We start from the raw sequence: 23,608 nt of genomic DNA on the forward strand, positions 1-23,608 counted from the left end.
TGCTGTTGCCATGGAGACGTTGTCTTTAACCTCCTGGGCTTTCTGCAGGACAACCATCTGTAGGACCCTGAGATCAGGGTTTTTGAAAGTGGATCCTAAGGGCCCGGTTTACATGTTCCTTCCGCAGAAGAGGGGGCTGCTTCCTTTCTGAGGCTGCAGTCAGACAGGCGGGGACCCCACCCCAGACCCCCCCCTCCTGCGGGCATCCGTGTGACCCAGGCAAGGTCCAGAGCTTTGAGGAAAAGAGGGCGCTTTTCGCTCTGGCCTCCCGACAGCTTGAGAAAACTGACCTTCTGTTGGCAGCTGAGCAAAAACCAAAACCAAACTGGGATGACCATGGTGACCTCAGCAGCGCTGGGAGGGGAGATACGGGAGTAATGGGTGCCCCCCCCCAGTGCCCCTTCCCCCCCGCAGCCCTGCCTGACAGGCCAGTCACCTCCACACCCAACCCCTGTGGGGGCCAGGGGCCTAGGGGACAGCCCTGGTTGGCAATGCAGCGATAATGACAATGGCCTCAGCCACTGGTTGGCGGGTGGCTGCCAAATGCCAGATGCTGGCACTTGTCTTTTTAGACCATACTCTTATTTCTCCCATTTTGCAGATGGGAAGTGGAGGCCCAGACAGCTCGAGTGACAGCTGGCACGGGGTGTTTGAGTGCAAGCCTGTTCATGTCCCTGTAGCCCACCAGTCCCACCCTCACCACAGCACTGGCACCGCCTCTGAGCCCTCCCACCCCATCCTCATGACCACTGGTCCTGTTGTGTTGAGCCCGTAGTGACAATTACAGTGGGCTTGTGGGGAGCTCCTAGGATATCCTAGATACCGCGCAGCCTCGTGCCTGCATTGGCCTCCTTCAGCCACCTACAGACTAGCTGTCATCTGACACTTCCGTTGAGGGGCTCAGATACTCTGATACTCAGGAGCCGCGCCCCAAACTTGCCTGATTCCCCAGCGCCACCAACCGCGCCTGGCGCGTAGCAGGCTCGCTGTCGATGTGTGTGGGGAGGGTGGACGTGTCACCATGCAGCCCTCCTGCTCCTTCCTGCGTGCAGCCTGACACCCCCACCCCTCGTCTTCTGGGGGCGGGGAGCTCCTGCCCCTCCCGGGGGGGGGGGCCGTCCCAAGGCACATCTGCCACCTGACCTCCTGTCACTGTCAGCACAGGCCTTCCACCTGGGCAATTATAGTCACACTCCCTCATGGGCTCCTGTTTTTCTCGGGCGCCCCAGGCCCCTTTCAGAAGGAGCAGGAGCCGCCCTAAGAGTAAATAGGCCATTTCCCACCCCAGATGTGGAGCACTGGCCAGAATGAGCCGGAAGGAGGAGCCGCATCTGTGGAAACGGCTTTTATTCCTTGGGCTCAGCCTCTAGAGCCCTCTGCCAGCCCCTCACTCACCTCCTGCACCTCAGTTTCTGCACCTGTGAAATGGGACGATCTCAGGGGTGTTTCTCGTAGGGCTGCTGTGATGACGGGGCGGCTGTGCCCCCTGAGGGCCAGGGGGGATCTCTGGAGTAGGAGGGCGTGGTGCTTGCCCCTTGGATGTGGCCCCTCTCATGGGCAGGGGCTCGGGGGCGGTCCTTGGGTGCCCCGCCCGTCCTGACACCCCACTGTGTTGCAGGGACGGGCTGCCCTACTGCGAGGCCGACTATCACGCCAAGTTCGGGATCCGCTGCGATGGCTGCGAGAAGTACATCACGGGACACGTGCTGGAGGTAAGTGGCTGGCCGGTCCCTCGGCTGTGGGTACATGGCCCTCGCCTCCTCTGGTCTGTCTGTGGGGGCCTGCCCCCCCACCCCGGGAGTTAGCCCTGAGAATAAGGAGGGGGTTCTCGGGGTGTCTGACTCGGTGTTTGTGCAGGAATCCACACCCCTGAGCTCCCGCCCCCCCTTCCCCCAGCCCTGCGAGAGTTCGCCTGCTGCGGCCCTCCAGGGCCTGCCCAGTGAGGGCCGCCTCCTCCAGGAAGCCTTGCTGTGATGCTCTCTGGCCTGCGCCTTCTACAAGGTGACAGGCAGGTGGGAAGGACTTGAGATCCTGGTTCAGCCCTTGGTGTCTAGACGGAAATCTGAGGCTTGGAGGCTTCAAGTGTGAGCCTGGGAGGCGGGACGGAGTCCGGGTGGGCAGGCCAGGTCAAACAGCAGTTACAGAATGGGGTCCCGACTCAAGTGTTTCTTGATCTAGGTGGTAGTTACACGGGCGCGTGCCTTTGTGAAAATGGCGTGTGTTACACACTTTTCTTCGTTTGTTCAGTAGGGTCAATCTGGTGTGATGACTATAGGCCCAAACCCCACCCGCAGATGCTCAGACCCTACCCACCTCTGCACCCGGCTCTGCAGCCCGTGTCTGTGGGGGCACAGGGGCCAGAGGGCCTGGGTTGGGAGAGGGCCTTTTCCAAGGAGGGCGGAGATTCAGCTCCGGGGGTGGGAAGACAGGCCGGATGAAGGGCGAGGCCACAGGGCCCTGGCTGTCCCCCAGCAGGTCTTCTGAACTGGGAAAGCCTGGGTCAGATGTGCATTTTGAAGCAGTTTCTCAGGCTGCCCCTGAGGCTGGACTGGAGGCCAGAGGCTGGGAGGGCAGCCAGGAAGGGCTGGACACACCTGCGGCTCTAAGGACTCTGCCTGCCCCACAGCAAGAACCTGGCACCTTGAGGGTGGGCAGCACACCCCTCAACCCGCTGCCCGGCCTCCCGCTCCCAGCCCTGAGCCCGACCTGCACCTGCACAGAACGCGCTAATGACTTCCTCTGGGACATGTTCGTGAAGTGTCCCCTCACTCAGCCGGGGTAGTGGAGGGGGTGGGGGATGCCTTATTGTCATCGGGCAAAGAGCGGACCTGCCCTGGGTGGGTGGGACTGGGGCCAGGGCTGACCCGTCACCGTCACCGTGTAAGCATCCCTGATGTTGCGTGCTGGCCCGGATGCAGACTTGGGGGCTTGGGGCCGTGCACGCTGGTCTACCGCGTCCGCTGCGCGGAGCGGGCGGAAAACAGGTTTGCGCGGAGGAGAAGCAGCCTCCGGGGGATGATTAATGCTTTTGTTTTCGCCTCTGCTGGAGCTCGCGGTGTGTGGTGTCGGCGGCCAGCACCCTCCCCAGCGCGGCGGCAGCCGCGGGCGGGCGGAGACGAGCCGGCTCACAGACGGGAGCAGCCGCGGCCTTGGCACCACCTGAGCTCGGCCCAGAGCGTGCTGGCACCCAGCTGGGCGGGCAGTGGGCTCGTGGGGGGCGGCCGGTGGCCGGGGACAGGCCCCGAAAGAGGAAGAGAAGGATCCAGACTGCTGGCTGCAGGGTGGGGGTGTCTGCCCTCACGGTCAACAGCCAGTTCCGTGCCCAGGACGGGGCACTGGACAGGGGCCACAGGGGCGACTGCTGGGACTGGGCCCCGGTGCCAGGACCTCGAGCAGGCAGGTAGGCAGCTCCCTGGGCTGGTGGGGAGGCTGACGGAGCCGTGGGGGGTCGGGGCTCGCGGGAGCGGAGCAGGTCAGCCAGGTGCTAGACCCCGAGGCCACTGTCACCCAGCCCGGTCTGTCCCCAAGTGCTTTCCTCTCTGGGGCTGAGTAGGAGAGCGGCCCTGGGGCCCCTTCCCCACCCCCTGCAGGAGCCCCCAGTGTGTGTCGCATCTGCATACCGGGCCCAGCGCCATCCCACACTGGGTGCCAGCAGCGCCTGCCCACCGGCCTGTGAAATGTGCATTTAGTGGTGGTGGCGGTGTGGCGCCCCCATCCGCTCCCTTGGTCACTCCTAAATAGTCAGCATCCGCTATTGCGTGGCTTCCCGCACCTGCACCCTGTGTATCTGGGCTGTGTGTCCTTATGAGCCTGCTCCATGCTGCGTGTGGGCGGAGGAGCCTCCTGCGTCCTGGTGGGGGGGGGGGCGCTGACATCGCCACACACCCCCATCGCCGAGGTGGCCGCCTGGGGCTGTGGGGAGGGCTGGGGTGAGGAGCAGAGGTGGGAGGCTGAGAGCAGCCCTGCTGCAGTGCCAGCTTCTGGGGATGGAGTCGCTCCACAGAGGGCGCGGGCAGGTGGCTGGGGAATTGCCAGAGGACAGTGGTCTAAGCAGGCCAGCCCAGAGTCTGGTAAGGGCAGGGGGGGTGTTGAGTGAGGGCATCCCTGGCTCAGTCCCACCCTCACCCTGTTCTCTGCTTGTTCTCACCGGAATTAGCAGGATGCTTCTGCACAGGTGGGAGTGGGCGGGGGCGGGGGATGGAGGCTTCTCGCTCAGCCCCACACTCCTTAACCCTGGCGGTGCTGCTGTCTGAGCCCCACCTGCCTCCCGCAGCCTGGCTGTCTCCATGGCAACGAGAGGCCCAGCGTCCCTCTGGGACCACTGATTAATCCCTTCCTCCCTCCCTCCATGCACCAGCCTTCCTTCTTCCCTCCTTCCGCTCATCCTTCCTCAATCCACCACTCACCTTCCGGACACTTCCCACCCGACCTGGGCCTGGGGGCTGGGCTTCCGCTGACGACGGTGGTGGCAGCGGGGTCACCCTGCCTGCCCTGGAGGAGCCCCAGAGCGGGGAGGCCAGCTGAACATTTCAAATAGACCGTCTCCTGCGGCTCCAGATGCTGGTGTGTCTGTTTCCTCCTCTCGTCTCCTTGGCACTTTTCTCTTCACCCTCATTAGTGGGCAGGACTTTCATCACGGGGGGAGAATATAGCCTGTGTTCCGGACAAATAAACATGTTTCCTGAGGTCGGAAGCGAAGTCAGCTTCCCAAGGCCCCAGCCTCTCTGCCTTTTTAACAAATTAATGACTATGTTTATTTTAAAAGCACACTCAGAAGGAATACCTATTTATCATAAAATAAACCAAAAAATCCTCCATAAGAATGAATGTCATCACCCAGAAAAACTGCTGTTAGCATTTAGATGTCATCCTTTTAGAGTGTGTGCACACACACAGAGACACAGCACACACACACAGAGACACACAAGGACGTGTCTGTACAGACATACACATAGAGACACAGATATACCCACCGAGACACACCGACACACACAGACGCACAGACGCACACACAGAGACACATTATGCACACACCTAGACATACACAGAGACACAGAGAGGCGCACACGGACACGCAAGACACACAGATACACGCACTTAGACACAAACACACAGGCGTCTGCTGCCTTGCCTTCTGCCTGACGTCCCATCCCCGCTCGGCACCCAGCAAGGATCCGACTTGTCTTTAACCATCGAACTGTCACCGCGTTCCAGGCATCTGGGGTGGAGGACACCAGGCAGGGGCCCCAGGCCAGTGTCCTTACCGCAGGACTTCTCAGAGCCTTGACATCTGACAGGCAAGGGAGTGCCCGGAGGCGGAGTACGTTCTCTCTCTGCCCCACACTCACTGGTTGGGAACCCCCTGTCCCCGCCACCATGCCCACCCCACCCCCGCCTGCATGTAGCTCAGCCCGAGGGCCTGGGGACAGCAGAGGAGGGACAAGGCTCAGTCCTGGAACGGTCGCCCCAGATGGAGCTGAGGGTGAGAGAGGATGGGAGCCAGTGAACCCCACCAGCCTGGACGTGTTCCCGCCGAGACCCCGGGCCCCCGTGAACCTTCCCAGGCTGGGGGCGTCCACCATGCGGAGGGGATGGTGCTGAGTCGGGGGCTCTGGGAGGGTCTTTGCTAACGGGGTGCAGAGCCAGGCCCTTCTTTTCAGGGTAAGGTCGCCCCGGGAGGGTCTGGGGTGCACACCCCTCTGTGCAGGCCGCACCCCTACTGCTAAGGGTTCTGATTAGCTTCTCCTTAAAATTTCATTGTGTCGTTTTCATTTTATGCTTTTGGTGATTAGGTCTCTTAAAGCCTGAATTTGGTTCTGGTTGTTCAAAAAGGAGACGAATCAGGGGTGCCAGGAGCAGCCGCTGGGAGCTGGCCAGCCTGGCCGGGGCCGTGTGACCTGCAGGCTGGGCTCTGCAGCAGGGGCCCAGGGGAGAGCTCGGGAAGCAGGCGGAAGCCGTGGCTCTCCAGGGGACAGAGGAGGCAGTGATGGGTTTAGAGAGGAAAAGGGGGCGCCTGTCTCGTGTGGGGTGTGGGAGGCACCTCGCTGTCCAGACCCGTCCCTCTGTGCTTCCTGCAGCTTGGCTGAGGAGGGGTCGGGATTGCTGTTCCTCTCTGCAGGGAGTGGGCAGTTTCTGGAGCCCAGAGATGTTGCCACATCTCCACGGTGCCAGCCCAGCCCCGCGTGTCCACTCTGCTTGGCTACTGCTACGGAGCAGCGCTCGCTCCGTGCCCCTGGAGACTGCTTTCCTAACGAGCCTGTTCTGTCTGATTAAAGATGACAGCCACTTGTCAGAGGCACATGGCATCTTTTTATACCACGCACTGAACAATCTCATGGGCTTTTAATACACTTTTAAAACTGAGCCATCTTTTTTTTTTTTTTTTTTTTTTTTTTGTCTTTTTAAGGCCAACACCCGCAGCACATGGAGGTTCCCAGGCTAGGGGTCGAATTAGAGCTGCAGCTGCCAGCCTACACTATAGCCACTGCAACACCAGATCTGAGCCAAGTCTGTGATCTACACCACAGCTCAAGGCAACGCAGGATCCTTAACCCACTGAGCAAGGACGGGGATCGAACCTGTGTCTTCGTGGATGCTAGTCGGGTTCATTAACCGCTGAGCCACGACAGGAACTCCAAAACCTGAGCCATCTTGAGTCCCACTTGGGTAAGGGGCTGGGCCGCCTGCCGGGCTGGGCACAGGAGTGTGGGCACAGATGACCTCCGGGGGGCTGATTCTGAGGCCCTTCTTGGACGGTGTTTGGGAGGAGAGGGGCCTGAAGGAGCAGGGGTGCAGCTGTGTCCGATGACGCGGACACCCGGCCACCGTGACCCCGCAAGAGAGGACAGGCGTGACAGCGGGGATTGACGCGAGGGGCGGGGACACGTAGATCCGTGACTCCGTGCGCTTTCGTCGGCCTAGAATGCTGTGCCGTGGACATCTAGGCTTGAACAACAGGCGGTTCTGGAGGCTGGATGTCCAGGGTCAGGAGCCAGCCCATCGGGATCCTGGCCGGAGCCGGTCGCCTTCCCTCTGTGTCCTCACATGGCAGAGAGACAGCTCTGGTGTCTCATATGATAAGGACACTGAGAAGGACACTTAGTGTCCTCATAAGACATCCATGAGGCATCAAGAGGGGCCACGTGTCCAGACTGCATTCCTCCTTAAGGCTGCAAACCTTCCACTGTGTGCGAAGCCCTCACCCGCGGATGGATGTCGGGGTGGTTTCTGCGCTCTGGCGATTGGGACTGATGCTGCCACACACTTTCATGTGCACATTTTGTGTGGACCTATATGTTTGTTTTGGGGAGGTTTTTTTTTTTTTTTTGCTTTTTAGGGCCACACCCATGTCATATAAAAGTTCTATGCCACAGCTCACTGCCACATGGGATCCTTAACCCACCGAGCGAGGCCGGGAATCGAACCTGCGTCCTCATGGATGCTCATTGGGTGTGTAACCCCTGAGCCACGACGGGAACTCCTGTGTGGACCTATGTTTTTATGTCTCTTGTTCTCTTCATGTTTCGCGTGTACACCGAGACGTGGCATTGCTGGGTCATATGGTCATTCTGTGTTTCCCTTTTGGGGATGTTGAAAGCTTTTCCACAGCAGCGGCCCCCAGGGCACAGGTTCCAGCTCCTCCCCGTCCTCACCAGCGTCGGCCCTCTTCCCCTCATCGTGCTTTAAATATCGTCACCCTCGTGGTGCGACGGGGACTCTCGCTGCCGCTTGGACCTGCATTTCCGTAACGGCCTTGACACTGAGCATCTTTTATGGGCCTCGCGGCCAGGCCTGTCCCTTCTTTGGGAAAAAAGTTCTGTTCAAGTCGTTTGCTCATTTGTTTTTTTTTCTTTTTACAGCCGCACCTGCGGCACAGGGAAGTTCCCGGGCCAGAAGTGGAATCGGAGCTGCCGCTGCGGCCTCTGCCACAGCCATGGCAACACCGGATTCTTCACCCACTGAGAAAGGCCGGGGATGGAACCCACATCCTCATGGAGACAGGGTTGGGTCCTTAACCCACTGGGCCACAGCGGGAGCTCCCGTGTGCTCATCTTTACCTGGACTGATTATCCTTTGTGGTTGAGCTGTAAGAGACCTTTGTGTATTTCCGGATACGGAACCCTTCTCAGGCCTGCGGTTTGCAAATGTTTCCTCCCCTTCTGTAGCTTGTCTTTCCACTTTCTCGATAACATTCTCTAATGCACAAACGTCTAATTTCACAAAGTCCAGCCCATCAGTTGTGTTGTTGCTGTGCATGCCTCTATGCAAGAATCCATTGCCGAATTCGGGGTCATCGGATGGGCTCCTGTGTTTTCTTCTGTGCGTTTGTGTTTTTCTGGGAGAACTCTTTTATTGGCCTGTGACACACAGACGAGTCCGTGAATCCTTCGTGTGCAGCCTGATGAGCTCTCACACCCAGGACACACCCAACGATGCATGCCCGGGCCAAGAAGGAACAGGCCCAGCCCAGATGCCCCCGGCCCCCAGGCAGCCTCCGCCCTGACTCTGATGATGCGGAGCCATTCATCTCCTTTTGAACTTGGTCAAACTGGGGTCTGCTCTGGGAAGTCCGATTCCCTTCTCTCAGACTCGGGTTGTCAGAGGGCTCCACGTTGGTTGTTCGGGGCACAGGTAGGGGTGGGGGAGTGAGGCTCGGGTGCACACCGCCTGGCGGGGGGCCGGGGCCACGAGGGCCAGATCCCTGGGTCCCCAGCCTGGCTCCACGCCCTCACCGCTGTGTGACCCTGCTCAGCTTCCTCCTCCTCTCTGTGCCCTTATCGCTCTAGGACTGAGGATAGTAAGGCCCTCCCAGTGCTGTCACAAGGATGAGGACAAGTTAGTGCAGGAAAGGGCTTCTTGCCGCTCCCTGAAGGAACAAGCCCCATCCCTGCTGCTGTTATTTTTGGAGCCTGAGGGCGTTGGCCGGGTGCCGGGGGTGGGACGTGCTTTGCAGGTGGAGGGAAGCAGGTGGATACAGGGCGGCCACGGGGCTATGTCTCTCTGCTCAGCCTTAGTTCTCATGGGCCGGGTCGGGGTTTGGAGCCTGTCATCTTAAAAACCGTCCCCACGGTTTTCTCTCTCCCCCGACGCACCCGTAGGCACACTGTGTAGATGTGCTGTGTAGACACCAGGATCGGTTGCCCCCCCCCAGTGTCTGTCGCAGAACTTCTGCCACTTGACGTCCTGAGGGTGGGCTGTCCCCGCCTCTGGCTGAGAGTGAAGGGGGCCGCCTGCTTGAGAGAGGCCTGAGGTCAGGTCAGAGGCCACAGCGCGGAAAGCGCGTGAGTCATCGTTGACAGCTAGGACCTTGAAAACAGGGGCTTTCTGCTTAAAGCTGCTGAGCTGTTCCAACCCCACTTGCCCTCAGGAGGGAGCTGCCCCGGCCGCTCGGTGTTTTCAGGCTGGGTGTCACTGAAGTGACCGCTCCACCCTCATGTGCGGGGGCGGCCCACGCTGCCGGCCAGGCTGGTACCCAGATGGATCCCCGCACCTAGGGGTTCCTGAAATGGCCCCGTGCCAGGCCCTGCCCTGGAGGCTCCCCGTCACGTGCAGAAGAATCACCCGAAAGACTTGTCGAACCCTGTGAAAGCGGGGCCCTGGGAGTTAGTGCGGGAAAGGGCTGCTTGCAGCTAACCCTAACCCGAACCCTAACCCAGGGAAGCTTCTAAGAGGAGGTGGCGCTGGAGATGAGATCAGGAAGGCTCCAGGTGGCCGCAGGTGGGAGAGGGCGGAGCATTCCAGGGGCCAAGGACAGCAGGTGCAAAGGCCCGGAGGCTGCAGGGCTGGCCTAGGGACCCCAGGGTCCTCCCGCTTCCCAGAAGCATCCCTGTGCCTGGGGACGGGGGTGGGCCACATTGACGCCACATCCGGCCTCACGCGGAAGAGGAGCCTGTTCTGGATTCTTCCTCCAACACACAGGGGTCACCTTGGGCCCGGTTTGTGCTGAAGACACCCGTGGGTACAGGAAAGGAAAATGAGATGCTTGTCGGGAATTTTCACCCCGTTACTTACTGACTCAGGAGAGTGAGTCTTACTAAGTCAAGTTCAGAGAGGGGTGATTAACCTTCCCATCCAGAGGAGGGGGGTTGGATCCGCATTTAGCTGCAGGCTGCAGCCCCGCCCACCCTCGGGCAGGGAATAGTTATTGCACAGTCAGGCCCAATGCAGTATTCGGGGTGAGCTCTCTTGCAGCACGTGTGAAAGCCAAACTCGCCAGGGGAATTTGTTTTGGCTGTTTCAGTATTAATATTTTTATCTAATTTAATGGATTTTAAGCATTATAAAAACAGTCAGTGCTAACTGAGAAAATGGAGCGATCCAGAGACACAAAATGAAAATGATTAATCATTTTCACCCCACCTCTCCCATCCCTCCACTTGGGAAATACCGTTAGCTTTGTCCTTGCCTCCCCCCAAGATTCACAGAGGAATGAGACCTGCCCTGCCCACCGTACCGCCCCCCGCCCCCCCACCCCGTGGCAGGCAGCCACCAGGAGGAGCAGGTGATACAGCTGCTGTGCCCCCACGGGCAGGGGCCGCACCACACGGCATTCCGGACAGCCTGGGTCACCAAGGTCCCATCCTGTTCCCACGGGGGTGGGCTCTCTCTGCCGCACAGCCCCCTCCCAGCCTCCCCTGAGCACCTGCGTGTGGGCGCACTGTGCCCTGAGCTGAGCGCTGCCAGCTCAGGGACCTCTCCCCCGACCCCCCTTTACCCGAGTGGAAACACCTGTGCTTTGTGCCTTTTCCAGGCGGGCGAGAAGCACTACCACCCTCTGTGTGCATTATGCGTCAGGTGCGGCCGGATGTTTTCGGAAGGCGAGGAGATGTATCTGCAAGGTAAGAAGCGCTGCTCTGGCCCCTGGGGCCCCGCCCTGCGCTGTGCATGCGCTGGTGGGTCCCTTGAACTAGGGAGCCCCGCCTCACAGCGGGACGGGGGACCCACTTTCCTCACAAGCACCTGCCAGCCTTGGCAGAGTGACGGCTCTGGTCCCAGGAGCAAAACGTAATGGGTGTAGCCTGGGGTATCTGTGGTCGCTTCAAGCCGATCCCAAAAGCCCCTCAGCAGGGGCCAAGTCTCAGGGCTTCCTCCCCCCGCCCTGCAGGTGGATGCAAGGGCGTGGAGACCACTGGCTGCTCCTGAGGTTTCTTCCTGGAAAGAGAGTTTGGGAGAAAAAGTCGAGCTTCTAACCCATTTTGTAGCATTTAATGGGAAATGCCAACCCATTCCCCGTTAAAAATAATAGTAGCAATAACAATAGAGTAAAGGCCGGGTGTCCTGTGGCCACCAGACCTGGAGGAACAGCAGGTGATGGCCAGCGGCCCCTCCCTCCTCTGCAGTGACCCTTTCGCTCTCCGCCGTGTCTCAGTGACACCAGCACGCAGACCGGAGCACGCAGCTCCCATCTGTCTTTACAACAGGTGTATGAATTGGGGTGTTGGGGGGTTGGCGTCCTCCTCTGAGCTACACTAGTTTCACTTTGAGGCCCCCCCCCCGCCGTGGCCTATTCGTTCCCAAGCTTTGATACAGAACAATTATTCTGACACTTGTCAAAATGGTAGGAAGACGTTACTCAGCACGCGGCTGGAGAGACAGGGGATGCAGCCGGCTCCGACTTTGACGGGAGCAGGTGGGGATCCATGGCCAAGGAGTGGGGTGGGGGGAGTCACGGAGGCGAGTTGGCCTCCCAGGATCCCCGAGGCAGACAAGGGCCTTGACAGCGATGTCAAGGGTGGGGAGCCAGGAGCTTGGTCAGTGTCAAGGGTCGTGGGATTCCCGCCGAAGCCAGCTCTGCAGGATTCTTGCTGTGACCGGGCTCTGCAGGTTGATGAGCTTCGGTCGAGGGGCCCGAGCTAAGATGCTGAGACCCCCTCGCTGTAGCCGCAGCATCTTTTCAATGACGTCTCTGTCTCCAGGGTCCCTGGAGGCAAGCTGGGCAGGGCCGGACACTGTCCCATAGTCAGGCAGCTTGGTGACCTCACACAGGCCTCCTTTCTGAGCCTGAAGCTCATGGGGTGACGTCAGCCAGGACAGCCTGGTCCCCAGTGTCCCCTCTGTTCTTGAGTCTTGAGAGCTGGTGAAAGGGTCCTTTGCGCCCCTCCCAGCCTCGCTGGGGTGTCTGCGTGGGAGGGGTCCCCCTGCCCCAGCCGCCCACCCGCACCATCAATGGTGCTTTTAGGACGCACTGACGCCAGGCACAGCGGCGCTGGGACGGCAGCTCGGGGACAGCGGCTCACCAAGGGGGACCCAGTGTCAGGAACAGAGGTGCTCTGCCTGACTTTGAGGGGGGCTGGCACCCCGTTTTAAAGCAGGGCTGCCCCGCTTTCTGTGGGCTATTGAGGTAGGTGCTGTCCTCTCCTGGCGGCACGTTTCCCAGCCTGGACCGAGAGGGTCCAGCCCCAGTCGGTGCTCTTCCAGCTCTGCTCCGCGGAGCACGGGAGTGCCAGGGCGAGGGGCCTCTTTGGGGTCCGGCCCCGCCCCACGTGGATGCCCTGAGGCCCTCTGCCTGGTCCACCGGGGCTCCGCGGGGCGCTTTTGGAAGGGGGATCCTGTGCGGTAACAGCTCTGAAGGGCAGGGCTCCCGGCGAGCCCTCCGGCCCGAGGGAGATGAGGCAGCCCCCAACCCCCCACCATACCAGTGTCACCACCAGGCCCTGGACGTCCCTTCCTGCCCAAACATAAGGGGGGGAGGTCACCTCTCTCTAGTTACCAGGGAGACCCGATTAAAATATGAAGTAAGCACTATTTTCCCCACTGGGTTGACAGATGTTGGAAGGAAAGACAGGTCCCCATGTTGTGGGGACCGGGGGGGGTGGCCTCTTACCCAGGGGACCTGTTCCCTTGGGGGCCTGTGGGAAGCCGGGTGGGGCTGGCATGGGTGAGACAGCTGGGACACCCAGTGAGTTAGGGACCGTCTGGCCCCCAGCGAAAGCCCCTGCTCTTCACACTAAGGTCCCACCTAAGGGCCCCCCTGCGCCTCCCAGCAGAGAGCCACACCCAGTGCCACTCCCCAAAGCCCTCACCCGCCTACCCAAGGTTCCCACCCAGCCCACCCCTCTGTGCCCTGGCTGGGCCTGGCCACTGCCCACCCCACAGAGAGGAGCAGGTCGGGCCCCTCCCCTGGCTTTGAACAAGAAGCCGCCACACAGCCCTCCTCTGAGAAGCCTGGCTCCCTGGGGCCCGGGTTCAGAGGGACACACGCCCGTTTATTTCTTGCCCAAGGGGGCCGTGCACCCCAGGCGCAGCTCCGACCCCACCCAGGAGTGCGGCACAGAGGAGGCCGAGTGGACCCCGGCCCCCTCCCGCCCTCCTGACCCCCGCGCCAGGCTGCATCTCAGGAAGTAACACTTACCTCCCCCTTGGGAATCTGTCCGCAGGCTCCTCCATCTGGCACCCGGCGTGTCGACAAGCAGCCAGAACTGAGGACAAAAACAAGGTTGGTGGAACAGTCTGCTCCTTTCCTGGCCTCTGTGCCACCTTCACAGAGGCAGACGAAGAGGATGCTGACAGCGCCCACAGGCTGCCAGCCAGCGCACCTGGCCGGGGTCAGGGGACCTGAGGCCTGAGAGTGTTGAGGTGTAAATGGGTAGCTCAGGCGGAGGTGCTGCTGGCCAGGGCCGGGGCCCCCTAGGGCCTCCCTACACTGGCCCTGCGGAGGCGCCGTCATTCCGTGGACGCTGAAGGCTGGGAAAGCTTGGGGAGCACTGCCAGGTTAGCGTGTCTCCCAGCCGTCCCCAAGGCTCTCCACATTCTGACGCCCAACTGCTAGTTCTAGGGTCCCCACAACTGCCCTCGGGGTCACTGATGAGTTAGAAGGACTCATAGAACTCACTGCAAACGTAGAGCCATGCTTATGGTTTATGACAGGAGGATACAGAGGGAGCCCCAGGGCCCAGGAGGTGTCCAGACACAGGCTGCCGTCCTTGTCCTCTACCCGTGGGGTCAGGACTCGGCACCTCCAGCGCCCACGGGCGACAGCCTGCACGGGCGTGGCCCATCAGGGGAGAGACTCACGGGGGCTCCAGTGGTTGGTTGGTTGGTCGGTTGGTCGTTTTCACTCGGCAGGTGGCCTTGACCCAAGACCACCCGAATCACAGGGTTGGTCTTCCTGGCGTGGCAGCCCCACGCTGAGACGCTGGGGTGGGGTTGGCCCCCTCCCCAAACAAAGACATCCTATGGGCTGTGACAGGATCACCTTTCAGAAACACGGGCAGCAGCCAGACCAAATTCTTCACCGCTCAAGGGCCCCGCTGGGTGCCAGGCAGGGGGTGCAGTGCAAGGAAGGAGGCAGGTGTTACCTGCCCCCCTGGGTGGGGTAACAGACAGAAATCAATGCCCCAACCAGCAAATAATGCGACAGTGACTGGCAGCACAGCGCGGGGACTGGGAGGGACAGACTTGACCTGGTCAAGGTGAACTGAGTCCCCCGGATGGGGGGCTGCTGAGAGGGGCGGAGGCTGGAGGATCAGGCAGGACCCCCAGGAAGAGCGTGGGAGGCTGGCTGCCCCGGGTTTGCAGGAGGGCCTGGTGCCCAGAAAAATCCTGCTCTGGGAGGAAGGGGGCTTTGTTCTTTATCGCTGATGCCGTTGGGGGCCCTGTGGGAGCCAGCAGTCAGGGCGGCAGTGTCGCCGCTGTGTGCGGTGGGTGGAGCCAGAGCAGCAGGCGCCTCGGGGCTCCAGGGTGTGGGGGATTCCTGGTGAGGCTGATGTGCAAACTTTCGCCTGGAGGACGTGATGGGGGCACGGACAGGGGGCACTGAATGGAGGGGGCCGAATTCAGGGTGGGTGGGGCCCAACGCAGTTCAGCAGGCTCCCGCCGAGCCCGTTCTGGAAGAACCAAAAGCAGGGACGTCCTCCCACCTTCCTTAGCAGTGATGTCAGGGGGTTCGGAAGCCCTCGTGTCCCCCACGGTCGCTTATGTTCACGCGTCGGTCACTCATCCCTGCATCATTCGCTGGCAGACCTTCCGAGGGTCTGGGGGCGCCTTGGCCTGGGGCGCCGACGTGACAGAGTCACAAGTGTGAGGACCGCGGGGACCATCCCACTACACCTGGATGGCACGGCCCCGGGGGAATGGCGTCCCTGGGCCGGGCAGGGGGGCTCCATAGAGGAGGGCACTTGCCCAGGGTCCCCTCTGCCCCCAGAGCCTCCCCGACCAGGTCAGGGTGTCCAGTGCCAGCTCCTGGACTCTGGACCCGCAGTTGAGCTGGCCTCGGGGCCTGCAGGGAGCCCAGTGCTGGCCAGGCCTGGCGGCAGCAGCCACCTCATCTCAGCCAGAGGCCAGCCCGTGAAGCCCTCGGGCCGCTGGCCCAGCAGAGGGGGGCCCCGCAGTGCCGGATGCTGGCAGGACAGGGAGGTGGGAGGGTCCTTGTCCCAGGAGCTGAGCAGCTGGGGTTGGCTTTTCAGGCTTGTTTCCACAGATGTTTTGGGAACATTTGGGGCAGAGGCCAGCGGCCGGACAACGGCTGCCCCTCCGTGTCCTGGGACGGGATCCAGGCCCAGGTCATGCCCCGATTATCCCTTGTTTCACCGCCCACCCCCCACCATCCCTGTCCTGCCACAGCCCCTCAGAGCCTCTTCTGTCTCGCCTGAGATGAGAGTAAACCCTGGGCCTGGGCGGGGCCGGACAGAGTGTGGGTGAGGCAGCGGGTGGACAGGGTGGTGGGTGGATGGGGCAGCGGGTAGACGGGTCAGTGAGTGGATGGAGCAGTGGGTGGACGGGGCAGCGGATGGACGGGTCAATGAGTGGACAGGTCCGCGGGTGGACGGGGCAGCGGGTGGACGGGGCAGGCATGGATGGTTTTCCCTGGGCACTCGGGTCCCCTCGGGGATAGCTCTCCTGGGCAGCCGACCGCTCCCGGCCCGGGCAGCAGGGAGAGACTTAAATTTCTCTGTATTGTTCCCCACACACACGTGCACCAGTTCGTGAGCATGAACCTGCCAGGCCGGTCAGCTCTGGGTCAGCCGGGCGAGGTGGGCTCCATGGGCCAACAGCCCCCGAGAAGAGCAGCAGAGGTGGTGTCACTAACTCTGAGTCCAGCCTCCAGGCAGAGGTGGCTCCACTGCTGCCTGTAACCCAGCCAAGCACTAACATTCCCGTCTTGGGGGACTGCTCGGCCCCCATCGAACGAGTGTCCCTTGTGCCAGGCCCTGGGGGCTCTGGGCTCCCAGGACCCCGCCCCATCCCTGCCTCTAGCAACGGAGGCCAGCGGTGGGGTCCGTGCAAGGCTGAGCCAGGAGAGAGAGGCCACGCTTTCCTTCCTCGCTCCCTGGAAGGCCTCCTGACTGCGTGCCCCCCGGGACGCAGATGCTCCCCAGGACAAGGACATGTGTCTGCCCAGGGTGCCTGGGGAAAACCTATCAGGAGGCTGCGGTCCTCACTGCCCAACCTCAGCACCTCCATGGGCACTGGGTCATGCTGTCATTCGGCACAGTGACCGAGCACCTGCTATGTGCCATCCAGGTGTCAGGATGACAGAGATAAGACCAGGGGATCCCTGTCCTACAGGACCTCCTGTCACCTGCGGAAGAGACAGACACTGGGATGGGCAGGTTCTAGGTTGCAGGCTGCCTGGGACAGGGGAAGGACGGGGCCAGCAGGATGGGCCTGGTGGGCAGGAAGATGCCAGCTCCCCGGAGCTGAGGCCTGGCAGGAGTGCCAGAGGGGGTCACAGAGCCCAGCCCTGTTCTGGTTCCGGGGACACAAGTGTGAGGAGCCGTGACCTGCTGGGGTTGGGATGCAGGTTTCAGAGCATGGGAGCTCGTGCATGGAGAAGGTGGCCGGGGATAGCCAGGTGCCCTCCGCCCACCCCTGGGGTGCACAGAGGTCCGGGCTGCTTACCGCAGGGGGCAGGGGAGGCCAGAACACCTGCAGTTACATGGGGCAGCTGAGCAGGGAGGAAACAGGCTTGCTGAGTGCCCCCCAGGAGCCCCAGCACCAAGGACATTGTGCTGAGCCTGAGAATGTTCCAGCAGAATTCACAGCAGCAGCCAGGGTGGGAGAGCGAGCTCTGCCTCTGCCCAGCTGTGTGACCTTGGGCAAATCACTAGCCCTCTCTGAGCCTCAGCATCTCAGCTTTAATGCGGAGATGAGTGGGGGCCGACCCCTCACTCGGTGTCCACTCGACTTGTGTATGACCTTAATGCGAAGGTCGCGTCACTGCCCTAGGACCGTGCTCCCAGGGGCCAGGCCAAGCGGTTGAACAGGCCCTGGAGAACACAGCTGGGTATTGGCTTTGATTCTTCTTTGGGCGAACTGGGGGCAGAGGAGGGGGAAAGCGAGAAACAGCCGGAGTCTCCTGGACTCCGCTCCCCCCGTCTGGGCCCCCTGACCTGGGAGGACGAGGACGGGCCTGCTCCTCCCCGGTCCCCATCCCGGGCTGAGACAGGGCACAGGGAGGGGAGCACCGAGCAGCCACTCAGCCCCCACGTGGGACCCAGAACCGGCCAGAGCAAACCCAGGCCCCGCTGCTGCGTGACCCCTTCCCATCAGGGTCATGGGGATGGCATCCGGGTGCCACACCGCCTGTGCCAGGAAATGTCCCTGGGGGCCTGGGGACAGTTCTTATGCCGCTGCAGCTGCTCTCAGCTTAGGGGTCCTTTCTCTGAAAACCTCCAGCATTAGTCTGCTTGGTGACGAAGGGGCTCCCCTCTGCGAGCTGGCACCACCCGGACTGGAACAAGGGGGTGGTTGTTCAGCGTCAAGCACCCAGCACGCGCGCCTGCGTCCTCGGGAACCGAGACTGCCTCGCAGGCAGGCTTTGCCGCCTCGTGTGGAAGGAAGCTGAGACTCAAAGGGTTCCTTCAGAGAGTTCCTGTTGTGGCTCATTGGTTAAGAACCTGACTCGTATCCATGAGGATGCAGGTTCGATCCCTGGCCTCGCTCAGTGGGTTAAGGATCCAGTGTTGCTGTGAGCTGTGGTGTAGGTTGCAGACGCGGCTCGTATCTGGCATTGCTGGGGCTGTGGTGTAGCAGCAGCTGTAGCTCCGATTTGATCCCTGGCGTGGGAGCTTCCAGGTGCTGCCAGTGTGCCCCCCCCCAAAAAAAGGTTTCTTTCAAATGTATTCAATGTGTACATATATCGTTTGGGGCCAGTTAAGATAAGCAGTATGGAGAGCGAGAAAAAAGACCTCAGGCTCCCTGCCTTCGTGGGCGCAGGCTTCTTTGCAACAGCTCGTGACCTTTTGTCTTACTGGGGGGTGGCTGAGTCTCAGGCCTGCACATGGGGTCAGGCTGCGCTCCTGGAGGGACCCCAGCCCCTGCCGGCCTTTGAACCCTGTGGGCTATGGGAACAGCCCTGAGTAGATGCCCATCCTGCGTGCATAGCTGGGCCGAGCGGCCGGCGGAAGCAGGGCAGGTGTGTCTGGGAGACAGCGGGCCTAACTGGGGGCAAGGAGAGGGGCTGGACCAACTGACAGGGGCTCCAGCAGAGCTGGCCAAGCAGCATCATGGCCTGTCTCCTTCTCTTTCCCTTCTAGATGCAGAACCAGTTTTCCCAGCAGGTGTACCCGGGCACCAGCCCCTGTGCCTCCCAGGTGTGTCCCTCCTGCCACCGCTGGCCTCATGTCTGGTCCTGGTGTCGCCCCCACCCTCGCTGGCTGTGCTGTAGGCGGAGCTGGGGGTCACCCACGGAAGGGAGGGGGCTCCAGGGCCGCTGTTAGTGCCTGGGGCTGCCGTACAAAATGCCACAGGCTGGGGGGCTTCAACAGCAAAAGCGGATGCCCTCCCAGTCCCAGAGACTGGATGCCCAGGGTCAGGACGGGGGCCGGGGGGCCTCCTGAGGCCTCGCTCCCCGGCGGGTTGGTGGCCGTCATCGTGCTGTGTCCTCGCGTGCCACGCTCTGTGCCTGTCTGTGTCCTGTCCTCTTCTCGCAAGGGAGACGGTCAGACTGGATCCAGGCCTGTCCTAAGATGCCCTTTACACTTGACTCCATGTGGAAATTTGCTGTCTCTGAATACGGCCACCTTCCGGGCTGCTGGGGGCTGAAGAGTCAGCATCTGAGTGCTGGAGGAACAAATTCAGTTTCCAAGCCAGCTCCTCCCAGGCTGCTGGCCCCACGGCGGCGGCTGCAGGGTCTGGAGCACGAGGGAGTTCCAGGGGGTCGGGGGCGGGGGGGGGGGTCTTAGAAAACAGAGGAGCCGCGAGCCCATGGGGAGAGGGAGGCCTTTGCGGAGACGGGTTCTGTCTAGACAGGCCAGGGGGAGGCGTGGAAAGTTAGGCGGGTGAGTGGTCCCGGCCGGGGCAGGGGTGGACCCGGAGAGGGTCCCGGTGCTGCCAGGCTAAGCCCTGCAGGTGGGGGCGAACTCGGGAGCTGAAGGAAGGCAGATGCTCGCAGAGACGAGGGCCTGACTCGGGGGAGCAGAAGAGTTGGACGTCGAGGAAGCGCCACCTCAGGGATGCAGGCGTCGTGGCTGGAACCGAGGGAGGAGGGCAGGCGTGGGCACCATAGATGTGACAGCCGTCGGGTGCGACAGCAGAGGCTCAGCAGAGGTGGGCTGAGCTGCGACACGGCTGCCGTCATCCAGGTGGAGAGTCATGTCTCTGAGCAGCAAAATTCTGGGTAAAAGGGAGCAGGGGCCTTTGCCGCCAGAGCATGGCGAACCCTTGAAAACACACTGCTTGCTTTCGTGCCCAGAAAACCAGATACCCTCAGTGACACGGAAGCCGCGTGTTCACAGGAGCGTTTCCGGCCGCGCTGGGAGCCTGGCTGCTTGGCTCACAGCTGGTATCACCTGCTGTGTCGTCTGATGATAGGCTTCGCATCGTTCATTCAAGCCTGCGTGTTTATTTTAAGAATGTGTTCATTCTGCAAATAAAAGTATCGCGGGAGCCAGCGTTGCTGTTGGAACAAGACGCCTGATGATTGCCTCTGGAAGCTTCTTCTCGTTGACGGGTCTGCTCCCATCTCCTCCTGTCTCGTCCTTTCCCAGGAAACCAGAACCTCTTCCGAGAGCATCATCTCTGTACCAGCCTCCAGCGCCTCGGGGTCTCCGAGCCGCGTGATTTATGTAAGTTGGATTCTTCCTGTGGGGAGTCGGGAGGGGCCGGGGGCCCGGGCTGGTTGCTGAGCGTGCCCACGGGGTGTGGGGCCAGCACCCCCTCACACCCTCTGATGTGGCGACAGGTGCACAAATAGGTGTGCTCACGGCTGTGGCTTACAAGGGTGTCAGGGATGCATCTGTGTCCCACATCCGGGATCACCTAGACAAATAACTCTCGGGCACATGTCGCGAGTGATGGCACATGTCTGTGCCTGTTGCCGTGGAAAGTTCCTCACATGTTTCTAGAAGTTTCTAGAAGAAACATGTGAAGGATAAGATGTGTTACGTGAGCCCATTGTCGTAGTGTGTATGTGTGTATCTGTGCACAGGTATGTGTGTGTGCATGTGTGTGGGTGCACGTGGGTATTTCATGCATGTCTGTGTGCTCACACACCAAGTGCAAAAAGGGGAACCTTTTAACGAATTGCCTCTGGGGGACGGGATTAGACACAGACGTTTGGAAGTTCTCTTGTGGGGCAGTGGGTGAAGGACCTGGCATTGTCACTGCAGCAGCTTGACTTGGGTCACTGCTGCTGCGGCGGCGGCGGCGTGGGTTTGATCCCTGGCTCGAGAACTTGCATATGTCGAGGGCACGTGAAACAGAAGGTGATTATTATAATCATCTGCTCTTTCCTTATCTGAGGAGCAAACTTCACTGTCTGGGAATGAGCCCATGGCGTGTGGGGCGGGGGGGGGGAGGTGACAAGCCCTGGATTGGGCGCCTCGGCCCGGCTCCACCCTGAAGGACGGTCGCTGACTTGAGACAGGTCACCTCTCCCCCCGCCTTCCGATTTTTCTGTCACATGATGGAGGTCAGCTTCGCTCTTCTCAACACTTCTTTTCAGCCCTGAAACTCTCATTCTAGTTGGATGCAGGGCCGTTCCCGAGCCTGAGTGTGGTGGGTGAGCATGACAAGCTCTCGTGCAGGGGGTGGATGGCAGGATGGCCCTTTGCGGATGCAAACTTGGAGGCTCAGAAAGGCAGCATGAGGTCACAGGGCCAGCTGTGTGCCCTTGGGCGAGCTGTTAGCCTCTCTGAGCCTCAGGGGGCTCACCTGGACCTGGAGACTCACAGCACTTGCTGCCCAGGGCCACCGAGGGGGAGGCTCCGGGCACGGCCTGAGCAGAGGGAGGACTTGGGGAGCACCGGCCGGGGTCACTGTGGCGACATCCGTGCTCATTCGCCGGGGTCGCCGTAACAAGTACCACAGGCCACAGAAACGTGTCTTCTCCCAGTCCGGGGGCCTAGGGGTCTGAGTCAAGGGCCGGGTTCCTTCTGAGGCCTCTCTCCTGGGTGTGCAGATGGCCGCCTCCCCCCGTGTCCTCGCATGGCCGTCCCTCTGTCCGTGTCTGTGTCCTGCTCCCCTCTTCCCATGTGGAGCCAGGTATCCTGGGTCAGGGCCACCCCAGTGACCTCATTGTACCTTAATCACCTCCTTAAGGCCCCCATCACCAGATGCAGTCCCAATCTGAGGTTCTGGAGGCTCAGGCTTCAGCACACAGACTTGGGGTGGGGACAGGGTTCAGCCCACAATGCCAACATCACAAATATGAACAATGACTCTTTTTCTTTTTCTTTTTTGTCTTTTTAGGGCCGCCCCTGTGGCATATGGAGGTTCCCAGGATAGGGGTCAAATCTGAGCTGCAGCTGCCGGCTACACCACAGCCACAGCAACTCGGATCTGAGCTTCGTCTGTGACCTACACCACAGCTCACGGCAATGCTGGATCCTCAACCCACTGAGTGAGGCCAGGGATCGAACCCTTATCCTCGTGGATACTAGTCGGGTTCATTACCTCTGAGCCATGGCGGGAGCTCCCATGACTCTTGCCATTTAAATGAGATAGTGTCCGTGAAGCACTCAGGTAGGGCCGGCAAGGTCACATCCACCGATAGCAGGTGCTGCAGCTGGTGAGGTAGCTGCATGGCACACAGTAGTGCTCATTAAACATGAGCTGTTGTTTTTTTTAAAACAAATTGGTGTTTGTAAGGGGCTTCGGCACCATAGTGACCTGGTAACCGTGCAGTGGGGAAGGACACTGTTCTCTGTGGTCACCGTTAATTTGAAGATCATGCAGTGGTGAGCCGTGGAGCTGGCTTTGAAGCCAGGTCTCTGCCACCCCAAAGCTTGTGTTCTTCCCTGGCCACCCTGCTGCTCAGTGCTGAAAATCAGCCCTGCCGGGACCTCCTTCTGCACCGGGCAGTTCTAAGCACAGCCAAGTCCTTGCCCCGTGGTTGAGTCAGATGGTGGCCCTGCCCTTGGGGAACATGAGCCTGCCAGGGAGCAGTGCAGGACGATGGTGGGTAGAGAAGTCTCCCACCCCTAGGCATGCCTTCCGCCGAGGGAGATTCCAGGTGGTGACAGTGTCCGAGCGGAGGGAAATATTAGCAAATGTGCATGTGCTGGATTCCAGTTTTAAACAGAAGGCTTCGAGCGAATTCATTTAGTCCAGTCTCCTCAGTATGAACCACCCAGTCTTTAGTTTGACATGACAGCGGTGCCTTGAGGACCAGGTACCCAGGAGTGCAGCCTGCTGCCTCCTGCAGCCTCTCAGCATCCCACTGATTGGATGCAAATCAGAGAGCTGCCTTGAGCACTGGGTACCAAGGAGCACATCCTGCTGCCTCCTGCAGCCTCTCAGCATCCCACTGATCGGTTGCTGCTCAGAGAGCTGCCTTGAGCACTGGGTACCAAGGAGCACATCCTGCTGCTTCCTGCAGTCTCTCAGCATCCCACTGATTGGATGCAAATCAGAGAGCTGCCTTGAGCACTCGGTACCAAGGAGCACAGCCTGCTGCCTCCTGCAGCCTCTCAGCATCCCACTGATTAGATGCAGCTCAGAGAGGTGCAGAAGCTAGTGTGTGTCACAGCCTCAGAGCCTGGAGCCACCATACAGGGACCAACATGTGGACTTTCAGCACCATGGCCAGCGCCCAGCCTGGCCCCATCCCACCTGGAATGACAGGCTACAGGCCAGAGAGCCCCCACTGTCCCTCCCAGATCAGGGCTGGCAGTGCCCGTCCATGGAATTCCTTCACCAAGGAGATGAGCGTCTGGTCACACACGCCCTTCTTATTTCAGGCTCTGGCCCTGCTTTCCTTCCAGCTCCCTCTTGGTATCTGCTGTCACCCTACTGTCCACTGGTCTCTGCTCTGAGCACTGGGGATTCCCAGGCCCTCGGGACAGTAGATCCATGCGCCAGCCCAACATGCTTTAAAGGATGCCAGCCTCCTGGCACCTGCCTGCTGTGGGATGGTTGTCACCAAAGGCAGCTTCCCCCCACCTCGCCTCGGTCAGGAAGAGTTTGCCCGGGACGTCCCTGTGTGCAGGAATGGAAGGGAATTCATCCAGTAGCGTGGCTGCTGTCTCCCCCACGGGCCATGAGCTCCTGGTGGGCAGGGGCATCCCTCCTTCACCTTGGTCTCCAGGATAAAACAGGCACACAGTAGGTGCCTGATAAATTGTGGGCTTTTTAAAGTAATCTTTTCACTCTCTTTTGATTTATTACAAAAGTAACCCCTACTTATTAGGAGAAAATAGTGATTGGTGCCGAGGTGAAAATGAATGCC

General features: G+C 60.7%; 1 protein-coding gene across 50 annotated transcripts in view; it reads left to right on the forward strand.

Moving 5' to 3' along the window:
• ABLIM2 (actin binding LIM protein family member 2) overlaps positions 1–23,608 on the forward strand; it is a 138,108-nt gene that overhangs the window by 68,185 nt on the left and 46,315 nt on the right. For 26 of the 50 annotated variants that reach the window (XR_014812087.1, XR_014812083.1, XR_014812081.1 and 23 more), the window contains exons 6-10: positions 1,619–1,712; positions 10,751–10,838; positions 13,377–13,435; positions 18,477–18,533; positions 19,929–20,006. Coding sequence is in view for 46 of the 50 variants with exons in the window: in XM_084971396.1 (XP_084827522.1) it covers positions 1,619–1,712; positions 10,751–10,838; positions 13,377–13,435; positions 18,477–18,533; positions 19,929–20,006 (376 nt within the window). In the remaining 4 variants the exon portion in view is untranslated. The remainder of the gene's footprint in view (positions 1–1,618; positions 1,713–10,750; positions 10,839–13,376; positions 13,436–18,476; positions 18,534–19,928; positions 20,007–23,608) is intronic. The other 24 variants (XM_084971398.1, XM_084971399.1, XM_084971408.1 and 21 more) reach the window with 1 other exon arrangement.

This window comes from Sus scrofa, chromosome 8, assembly GCF_054392235.1.
Source record: "Sus scrofa isolate SSC_HxYL_T2T_F1_AM1 chromosome 8, Sscrofa_HxYL_maternal_Yorkshire_Landrace_v2.0, whole genome shotgun sequence".
NCBI lineage: Eukaryota > Metazoa > Chordata > Mammalia > Artiodactyla > Suidae > Sus > Sus scrofa.